Raw genomic sequence first — 10,557 nt, forward strand, 5'->3', positions numbered from 1 at the left:
ACTCCTGAGCTCTCTCTGTAAAGATACTGGATGAAGCCTCTCAGAAGACAGTCATGCTAGGCTCCTGTCTGCAAGCATATTAGAGTAACAGTAATAGTGTCAGTCTCCCACGGGGTTGGTTTCAAGTTGGGCCAGTCATTGGCTGGACATTCCTTCAAACTCTGATCAGTCTTTATCCCTACACTTCTTGTAGTCAGGACAAATTTTGGGTCAAATGTTTGTGGGTGGGTTGGTGTCCCCCTTTCTCCACTGTAATTCCAGTCAGGCTACAGGAGGTGGCTTCTTCAGGCTCCAAATCCCTTGCTGGTAAAATTCTCAGCTAGGGTCACCCTCATAGATGCCTGGAAGCCTCACCTGTTCCAGAGATTCCCCCCACTGATTTCCATTTTCCATTTATTTGAGTCAAAATGTATTTTTTTTCTAGAGAAGAATGAATTTTAATTGTCAGTGCGTGTGTGTGTGTGTGTGTGTGTGTGTGTGTGTGTGTTTGTGTTTAATCATTAGGAATTTTTTTCCAAGACTATCATTGTGACTAATCTGATGGCATGGAAGAGTACTTAAATATAACTTATATTGAGGACTGTTTATGTACTATCTATACCTACATATTATCTGTAATTAAAATGGTTTATTTTATTATTTTAATTATGTATATGTGTGTGGGTATTTGCATGTTGGTACAGGTGCCCCAGGAGGCCAGCGGCTTCAGATTTCCTCAGAACTGGCATTTCAGACAGGTCTGAACTGTCTCTCCTCTATGGGTATTGAGAACTAAAGTGTGGTCCTCTGTAAGAGTAATATGTGCTCTTAAATACTGCTGAGACACTTAAGCCCTTTCTTAGACAATTTATTGTGCAGTGCTGGGAATCAAACTGAGGTCTTTGTGCATAAAATTCCTTAGAAAATTTCTGAAGGAGGAATTATTGCAAATCAAGTGATTAGGTGACAAAACAAGGATGGAGATACACCTGATTTTAAGCCTGTATTGCTAAAAACTGGGTTCTGTCCACACTGTCACAGCTAGGACACACACTAGCCTTTATTAAGACTATGGACATGATATTTCTTAGACACGGGGGAAGTGAGATTATCTTTAAAAAAAAAAAAAGCCTGTCTATGTTTCCCTTGGCTGGTGTGAAATTATCCATCCTCCTGCCTCAGTTTCCTTTCTCCTGAGTACTGGGATTATAGGTGTGCTATTTTTTCCCTCTAATGTTTAATTATGTACAATTTAAGCAAATAGCAACACTGAAAGACTTTGTTTCATATATCTCTCTAACATCTTTTGTTCATTTCAAAGTAAAAACCTATAAACTTAGCATTAGGAAAGTGGAGGCTGGGAGCTACCAAAAGTGAGAGCCTGTCTCAAAAAAAAAAAATCAAAACCAACCAAACAACAACAATGCACTCTAAATCAAAACAGGTGGGAGGGATTCATTTTGCTTTCTTTGTCAAATGGTGGCAACTCCTCTTTCCATGTTCTTCCATACTGGTATTCATTTTGTTGCCACAGATTTCTATCACTAGCTTGTAGTGGAACTAGGTAAGCCCATACGGGCTGTCAGAGACTGGCCAATCATTGGAGCATCCCATTCTTCATGTAATCATTTGGTTGTTGTCTTTCTCCTGAATATGCCTATGTGTCTCAGTCCATGTGGATAGCTATGACAAAATATCGTAGACAAGAGTGGCTTCTAACAACATAAATGTATTTTGCATTGTTATGGATGTACAGAAGCCGGTATTAATGTATTGGCTGCCATAGTATTCACCGTAAGCCCTCTTTCTGGATTAGAGACTACTGTTGTGTTTTATTTTTTCCTCCTTCTGTTTTCCCATGTGGTGGAAAGGAAAAGGATACTTACTCATCCATCCCATTCATACAGGTCTTACCTTGGTATCCTGAGTGCTTTGGTTAACTGGTAAGACAACTAGGAATCTTCTTGCTTGGTTTGCTTGGGAAGATACTGCATTGGTAATTATTCCCAGTGCTCTTATACTTGATGCATTATGGACCCAGGTAAGAGGCTTGCTAGTTCAAGTTCAGCATGGACTACATAGCTAGACTTTGTCTCAAAGGTGGTTAAAAATTCCAAGTGGCATTGGTTGGAAAAATTTATACAGATATGCAGGAAAATTTGTTGTCACATGTAGGGGTGGGGACATTCTTGAGCAGGCTCAGTTTGAATTCATGATTCCTACAGGTCATGTTTTAAAAAAGTGTGAAGAAACGGTTTCTCCTAGGGGTTGGATTTAATGTTGAAAGACACAAAATTTACTCTAGGCAACCAGGAGAAAAGGAGCAGACTGGTTCCAGGCCAAGTTTCTCTGATGGGTAAACAACAGAAAACAACTTCAGAGGCTGTTTTGCTATTAAAGGAAAAGTAGCTTTTAATTTTACAAACAGAGATGATTGTCCCTGACAATACATGCTTAGTGACTAACAATATGAATTTTGAGAGCTGCACATATTCATTCTATAGCAAAGTACACTTTACAAGGACTATGGGGTCTGAAAGAGAATCAATTTCCAAATGCACAAATTCCTTTACAGGTAACTTTCCTAAGAACTCCTCTGCTGGTTTGTTGCCCTATCTTCCTTTCTAAATTCCTCAAAAGGAAGACATGAGCTTTAAATGTCAAGAATTTTTCAAAATACCCATGTGCAAAAGTCTTAGAGTTAAACAGACTAACTAATATTTCAAATATTGAGGTTAAAAAATCAAGGCTGAGAAATCTTTATGTTTTTAAATGAAAGGTTGTATAGCCTATACCCTCTCCATCTTTCTTGTAGGAGTTACATGTCCAAATATTTTGTTTAGTAGTAGAAGAAGTAGTAATAGTAGTATTAATGATATAGGATATCTTAGAAATTTATATGTATAGTTGCAATTATAATCCAATTCAAAAGACTTTTATATGTGGGAGCTTTATAGCTAGCACAAGGAAATAATTTAATTTCTATTTTTGGTCATATTTTTGTTGGCAAGAAATTCAATATTGTAATCAATGGCAGACTTTTAAGTATAAAAATATATTGCAAGAGGAAAAATTCTTTGAGGAATATGTAATATACAATGTCAAATAGAAATCAAATGATAGAACAATGTACAAATTTTAAGGGTTATATGAGGATTTACATTTTGTTTTGCTGTGGATGTTAGAAACTCTACCCACAGTACATTTAATGTCTACTTTGGGTTTTTTTTCTCAGAAAAAAAAAAGCATTTCATTTTCCATGTTTGCTTTGTTTTGCTTTGCAGTATTGGAGACCATACTCAGCATAGTGGCACATACCTATAATCACAGCGCTGGGGACACAGAGGCAGAAAGATTGTCATGAGTTTGAGGCTATAAGGGCTTTATATTGAGATTCACTCTCTTAAATAAAAAGTCCAACAAAAGGTGGGAGAGAGGGACTGGGAGGAGAAGAGGGAAGGAGGCTATGATCGGGATGTAAATTGAATATATAAATTAAAAAATAAATTTAAAAAAATCCAACAAAAGGCCCTGGCAGTGGGGGTGCACACTTTTAATCTCAGCACTTGGGAGGAAGAGGCAGGTAAATCTCTATAAGTTCAAGGCCAGCCTGGTCTACAGATCAAGCTCCAGGATAGCCACAGCTACAAAGAGAAACCTTATCTCAAAAAAAAAAAAAAAAAAAAATCAGCAAAACAGCTAATAAACCAGGGTCTCAGTCATTTAAGATCAATGATATACAAACCAAGTTACTTCCCTAGCACTTGTAACCTTTAAGATAATAAAAGCAGGAAATAGGTCTGGTGTTGTAAATTATGTAGAACAGTTGCCTCGTATTAGGAAGATCCTCACTTTGATTCTGGCACTGCAAAACAAAGAAACAGAGAAGTTCAAAAACTGGTGAGCATCCAGTGTTCCAGGACTCCAGTTGAAAGATGTGGATGCCTTGGGAGATATAGCCTTTCATTATGCACAGCTCATGATTCCTCCCTGTAGTCTCTCCAGCACCCTTTGTGGTGGCTGCTCTTCCAGATTTACTTCTCTGGAGTAAGACCATTTCTTCATTTTCAGAGGAAGATCCCTCACTGGATTCCTCATTCTGTGATATGTTAGTGCCTGTGAACACCATCTCCAGAAAACCAGCCAGGCAAGGCAATTCTAGCATGGTCGTTTAACTAGCTATTTGTCCTCAGGCAAATCAACTTCACTTTGACTCAGTTTCTCCAACTATAAATGGGTATAATAATACCAACTATACAAGGGTGTTTTGAAGACTGGTAGGGTGTTCTGTTGTCATTATTTTATTTATTTAGTTAGATTTTTTGAGACAGTTATTTTGATGTGTTTCCTTGGCTGGGTTGGAACTTAATATGTAGAACAGGCTAAGCTTACACTCAGAGGTCAGGCTGCCTGTGACTCTTGAATGCTGGGACTAAAGGGGTGCACTATCTCTTCCAGCCACTTATGAGATAGTTCATAGGATTATACATCAATTGATTGGTAGGTCAACAAACGACCTCCAAGATATCCATGTCTAAATCCTTAGCACCTGTCGGTATGTTACATTAAATGACAAAAGGACTATGCAGATGTCATTAAATTAAGGGTCATGTGATAAAGTGATGATCTAGGATTATTCTGTGAATTTAATTCTAATTATTTCTAAGAGTTCAGAAAAAAGGTAAGGCAAGAGAGTTTCAGTGACACCAATGTGGCATGAGAAAGGACCTAGCAGACCATTGCTGGCTTTGAAGAGTGACAAAAGGTTTGAGGGCAGCTTTTATAAGCTACAGAAGGCAAGGACATGGATTCTTACCTAGCGACCAGAAGAACACAGCCATTCTGATATCTTGACTTTAGCTTAGTGATATTCATTTCCAATTCTCACTCCCACAACTGTAAAATAATACATTTATGCTAATTTAAGACACCAAGTTGGTGGTAATTTGTTTCAGAAACAACCAGACATTAATAAAGGTAGGTTAGCTGTATTTCTCATTTTTTCTCTGGATTTTATTTATGTAATTTAATGTAGACACTGCTGTAAAATCAAAACAGATCTTTTGCTCAAGTGTACGGGATTTCTCAGTTTTTCTAACTGCAGCTACTCTTTAATTTGGGAGATGTCTTTAAAAGGAGCCCAGGCAGAGAAACACTTAAAAAAATGCTCAATGTCCTTAGCCATCATGGAGATGCAAATCAAAACAACCCTGAGATTTCACCTTACACCTATAAGATAAAACACTCAAGTGACAACACATGCTGGAGAGGTTGTGGAGCAAGGGGAACCCTCCTCCATTGCCGATGGGAATGTAAACTTGTTCAACCACTTTGGAAATCAATCTGGCACTTTCTCAGACAATTAGGAATTCCTCGAGATCCAGCTATACCACTTCTAGGCATATATCCAAAATATGCTCAAGTACACAACAAGGACATTTGCTCAACCATGTCAACAGCAGCTTTATTCATAATAGCCAGAACCTGGCAACAACCCAGATGTCCATCAATGGAGGAACGGATACAGAAATTGTGATATAGTTACACAATGGAATACTACTCAGCAATTAAAAACAAGGAAATCATGAAATTTGCAGGCAAATGGTGGGATCTAGAAAAGATCATCCTGTGTGAGGTATCCCAGAAGCAGAAAGACACACATGGTATATACTCACTTATAAGTGGATACTAGACCTATAAGATAGGGTAAACATACTAAAATCTGTACACCTAAAGAAGCTAAACAAGAAGGAGGACCCTAGGTAAGAGGATCAGTCCCCACTTAGAAAGACAAAGGGAAAGACATTGGAAGAATGAGAAAACAAGAAACAGGACAGGAGCCTACCACTGAGGGCCTCTGAAAGACTCTCCCTAGCAGTGTACCAACGCAGATGCTGAGACTCATAACCAAACCTTGGGCAAAATGCAGGGAATCATATGAAAGAAGAGGTAGTTAGTAAGGCCTGGAGAGTTCAGGATCTTCACAAGGAGAGCAGCAGAACCAACATATCTGGGCTTAAGGGTATTTTCTGAGACTAATACTCCAGCCAAGGTACATTCATGGATATAACCTAGAACCCCTGCTCAGATGTAGCCTACGGCAGCTCAGTGTCCAAGTGGGCTCCCTAGTAATGGGAACAGGGACTGTCTGACATGAACTCAGTGGCTGGCTGTTTGGCCAACCCTCTGAAGGAAGATCAGCCTTGCCAGGACACAGAGGAGGACAATGAAGCCAGTCCTGATGAGACTGGATAAGCTAGGATCAGATGGAAGGGGAGGTGGTCTTCCCCTATCAGTGGACTTGGAGAGGGGCATGGGAGGAGATGAGAGAGGGAGGATGGGATTGGAGGGAATGAGAGAGGGGGCTACAGATGGGATGCAAAGCGAATAAAATGTAATTAATTAAAAAAAAAACCAAAAACGTTGTTAAAAAAGTATTGGGTAAAAATACATATAAAGAGAAAGGCAAATAAGATGGGCATCAGAAGAGGGAGAAAATAGGGAACAGGACAGGAGCCAATCACAGAGGGCCTCTGAACGATTTTATCCTGCAGGGTATCAAAGCAGATGCTGAGACTCATAGCCAAAGTTTGGGCAGAGTGCAGGGTATCTTATAAAGAAGGGGGAGATAGAAAGACCTGAAGGGGACAGGAGCTCCACAAGGAGAGCAATAGAATAAAAAAATCTGGACATAGAGGTGTTTTCTGAGACTGTACTTCAACCAAGGACCATTCATGGAGTTAACCTAGAACCCATGCACAAATGTAGCCCGTGGCAGTTCAAGGTCCAAGTGGGTTCCCTAGTAATGGGAACAGGGACTGTCTCTGACATGAACTCAGTGGCTGGCTCTTTGATCACCTCCACTTCAGGGGGGTGCAGCCTTACCAGGTCAGAGGAAGACAATGCAGCCACTCCTGAGGAGTCCTGATAGACTAGGATCAGATGGAAGGGAAGAGGACTTCCCCTGTCAGTGCACTGTCAGAGGGGCATGGGAGGAGAAGAGGGAGAGGTTGGGAGGGGATTGGGAGGGGGTTGGGAGGGGGTAAGGGAGGGGCTACAGCTGAGATACAAAGTGAATAAACTGTAATAAATAAGAAATAAATAAGGGGGACAAAAGGAGCCCAGGTTCCCCTACAATAGACATTGGACAAAAAGCCTTTTTGATAAACTGCAAAGCAATTCAAAGTAACTTCTTTTTAGGTCCTCCATTAACAGACAGAAAAATCATATATTTAGTTATCAGCCTATGCATTGCCTTGGGTCAGAGAAACCATTCGCTGACGCCCTACTCAGAAAGAAATTCAAATCTAGTTGTGGCCTGTTTCTTCTGCATGGGGTTCTGGGGCTTACAGAGATCCTACACTAGGCGTCAAACTACAGGAAATTAGTGACTTGTACTAGGAGACACAGGAAAAGGAGGAAAAGAGGATGGAAGGAAAAAAAAAAAAAAAGGACACCAAATACCGGTGTGAGAGATAGTCTCCCATCATTTATCCTTTTGTGTTTTTGCTGCAGTTGTGGAAACTTTGCAAGCACCCTCGGGGGCTGGGGCGGTACTTAGGGAAGTAGAACTGGGAGAGCAGCCACTCTGGAAGGGTGGTGGGAGACCGCAGGGTGGAGTCATGGGACTTGCAAACGGAAAGACTACATATCCCAGGCCGCCACGCTCTCCAGATGGAGTGCTAGGGCGCTGACTGCTCCCCAGTTTCCGTAGGGAAGCGCCTGGCTACCACAGCTATTGTGCATAGCGCTGTCGCCTTCCTCTTCCCGCTGTAGCTGCTGTGTTGGGAGGAAAGTTACGTTTCCTTGCCGCTGGGCTTAACCCCCTAAGTGCCAAACCCCACAGCATGCCGGCTCCCAGGAACAAGTAGGCGGTCTCTGCGGCTGCCGAGTTGTGGGCGAGGAGCCCCGAAGACCCGAGGAAGACAGCCGAAGGGAGCCCTTGCTTTCGGCCGGTTTCGGAGCTGGGGCTCGTCCAGCGTCAAGCCGTGGCATTGGCTTTAAGAAGGGGGAGGGGAGACGCGGTGCTCTGCGTAGGGAGCCTGGGAAGAAAGCCTTGGCTGGCTTGGGAGCGCGGAGAGGCGGCCCCCGCGTCCGCGCTCTCCCTGCCTCCACCCTGGGCCGTCCGGGACGCAGCGCTGTGCTTTGGGGAGGCGATGACTAGGGTTGTGCTGCTCGCTAGGTTGCACCCTGCCGGCGTCAGCAGGCGTTGGTAAGCACTCCGGGTCACCCGAAGCCACCAGTGGACTACGCGCTCCTGCTATACACCAGCAGGCGCTCCCAAGAGTTTCATTGGAACAGGTACCTGTCCTTTAAAGGGAGTGGGGCTAAGAGTCGCCTAAAAGTGGATCCTGAACACAAACCACTGGGTATGTTCTGATGCTCTCGCTCTTTGTCTCTAATCGCTAGCCCCTCTGCTATCATAACCATGGGGCATCCCCCGCTGGAGTTCAGCGACTGCTACCTCGACAGCCCCGATTTCCGCGAGAGGCTCAAGTGTTATGAACAGGAGCTGGAGAGGACCAATAAATTCATCAAAGATGTGATCAAAGACGGCAGCGCGCTTATCAGTGCTATGAAAAGTAAGTGGAAGGCTTCTATGAACTGTTTGTCTGAGTAGGTGGTTCTGGCCTTTAAACCTTTCCATGCCACAGGGGGAAGGGAGGATCTGCAGTGACTTTCAAGCCATATCTTTGAGTCTCAGGAGTTTGTGAACATTGGAGAGTGGGGTCAGTAAAAGTGGAAAGTGGTGAGGTCAAGCAGAACTTTGGGCCTTTTCCTTTACTGGCCCTGACCTTGTAAGATTTAATCTGTAGCTGGGACAGGGACCTCTTTTGCAGTTCTTCTTACTTAGCAGATCATTATTGAAAATGACAATCTGCCCAACCTGTCAGACAGGGCCAGCACCCCTGTTTGATATAAGGTGACTCCCACGCTGACCAAGGAACTACCCCAGCAACCCCTAAAGAATTGGGAATTAATTGGCTAAGATTTTTGTCCTAGGAGCTGCATATTGCAGAAAAGTGTAGGTGCAGTAAAACTTTACCGTTCGCAGATCATATTCTAAGGATTATTGGTTGACTTCACATACTACTGAATTCTGTTTCAATGTGGAACAAAGATCTGTCTAGTTCATGGTCCAAGAGGCCCAGATTCCCTGGGTATAAAATACATGCCTAGGGTGTGGGAGTCCTACCCATAAAAGTACATTACCTAGCTTTGCTTTTTCAGTGGTCAGAGCTTCCTCACTTGTGGGACTGTTTTCCCTCCTCTGTATGGAGTTTTGTTTTGTTTTTTTTTTTTTTTTTTTAATTATTTTATCTATTTCTGCCGGTTGTCAGGAGGCTCAGAGAAAAAGAAAAAATAATAAACACCGCCAACGAGAGTATAAGCAAGCAAACCCTCTGTGCCAAAATATATACCCAGGAGAATGGAAGTATTTAAATAGAGTAATGATTAATTTTTCTTTCCTCAGCTGAAAGATAGTTGTGAAAGGTAAAGTCAATGTGAAGGAGCCTCTCTATGCTTTTAATTTTGTTTTAGGTGGATTTACCCTCAGCACACCCCAGGTCTAGTTTGTGCGGTCCCTTGTGCCAGGCTGCTACAGCCAGCAAGAGTGGAGGGAGACTTAACAAGCTTTGGTGCCTTGAGACCAGCTGCAAGCCAGTTTTTCTCCTGTTGCAGTTCTAGTTTGTGATTGTCTAATTTGTTTTTGCCTGGCCACTTTTGGTTAGAATCCATAAACTTTTCAAGTTCCTTTGATTTCTTTAATTTGAGTTTGACAATTTAATGCTTTATTGTCTTGTCACCTGTAAGCTTGTTAACAGTAAGCTGTGTTAGCACCTTAAAATGTAATATTTTAAAATGCTTATCCTTGCAGACTTGTAGGCCAGGCTTTTGGGTGTGTCTCCTCTTAACGGAGTTTATTGAGAGGTTGAGGATATGGAGGCTGTGTCACAGAAATAGAAATTTGAGGTTGTGGATTTCTTCTTATTGCAAATTGCTTGGTGTAATATTCACAATTAAAGCTCATTATAAAAATGCTAGTTAGGAGCTAGTTTTGTGACATGTAAGGAAAACTGAAATTGTGCTAAAAATGTTCAGCTAAATCATATCCATTTGATTAAGGTGTGTAAGAAAAAAAAATCAGTTCAATAAAACATTTTGGGGCAAGGCAAAATGTTTTTTCCCTAGTGCTGGAGACCGAATTTATGTCTTCTTGAGTGTGCTAGGTACATACACAGGTCTTGGTTTTTGGAAACAGGGTCATAATATGAAGGTTGGACTGGCCTTGAATTGCTGATCTTTTTGTCTTAGCTTCCCAAGTGATGGTTTATAAGCAGGCACCACCATGGCTGGTAGAGCAAGTAGTTTGTAAATTATGAGGCAAGGAGAAGGTTTTCTTCTTTTCATGTTTTCTGGGTCTTAGAGTGGAAAGAGTTAGCAATTGTGCAGGCTTAAACCTTTGCACATGGGCTGCAGATCTGAAAGCTATTCCAGGATAGCGGACTATTTTATATATATGGCGATTTTCTTTTCTTTTCTTTTCTTTTCTTTTCTTTTCTTTTCTTTTCTTTT

At 41.8% G+C, this 10,557-nt stretch overlaps 1 protein-coding gene across 1 annotated transcript in view; it reads left to right on the forward strand.

Moving 5' to 3' along the window:
- The first annotated feature begins 7,704 nt into the window (after nucleotides 1-7,704).
- Ophn1 (oligophrenin 1) overlaps nucleotides 7,705-10,557 on the forward strand; it is a 389,706-nt gene continuing 386,853 nt past the window's right edge. Inside the window, exons 1-2 of the mRNA XM_055605072.1 lie at nucleotides 7,705-8,280; nucleotides 8,389-8,561. Coding sequence (XP_055461047.1) covers nucleotides 8,408-8,561 — 154 coding nt within the window. The 5' untranslated portion in view covers nucleotides 7,705-8,280; nucleotides 8,389-8,407. The remainder of the gene's footprint in view (nucleotides 8,281-8,388; nucleotides 8,562-10,557) is intronic.

The sequence above is a fragment of the Psammomys obesus genome, unplaced genomic scaffold (genome assembly GCF_907164565.1).
Source record: "Psammomys obesus unplaced genomic scaffold, mPsaObe1.curated_primary_1811, whole genome shotgun sequence".
NCBI lineage: Eukaryota > Metazoa > Chordata > Mammalia > Rodentia > Muridae > Psammomys > Psammomys obesus.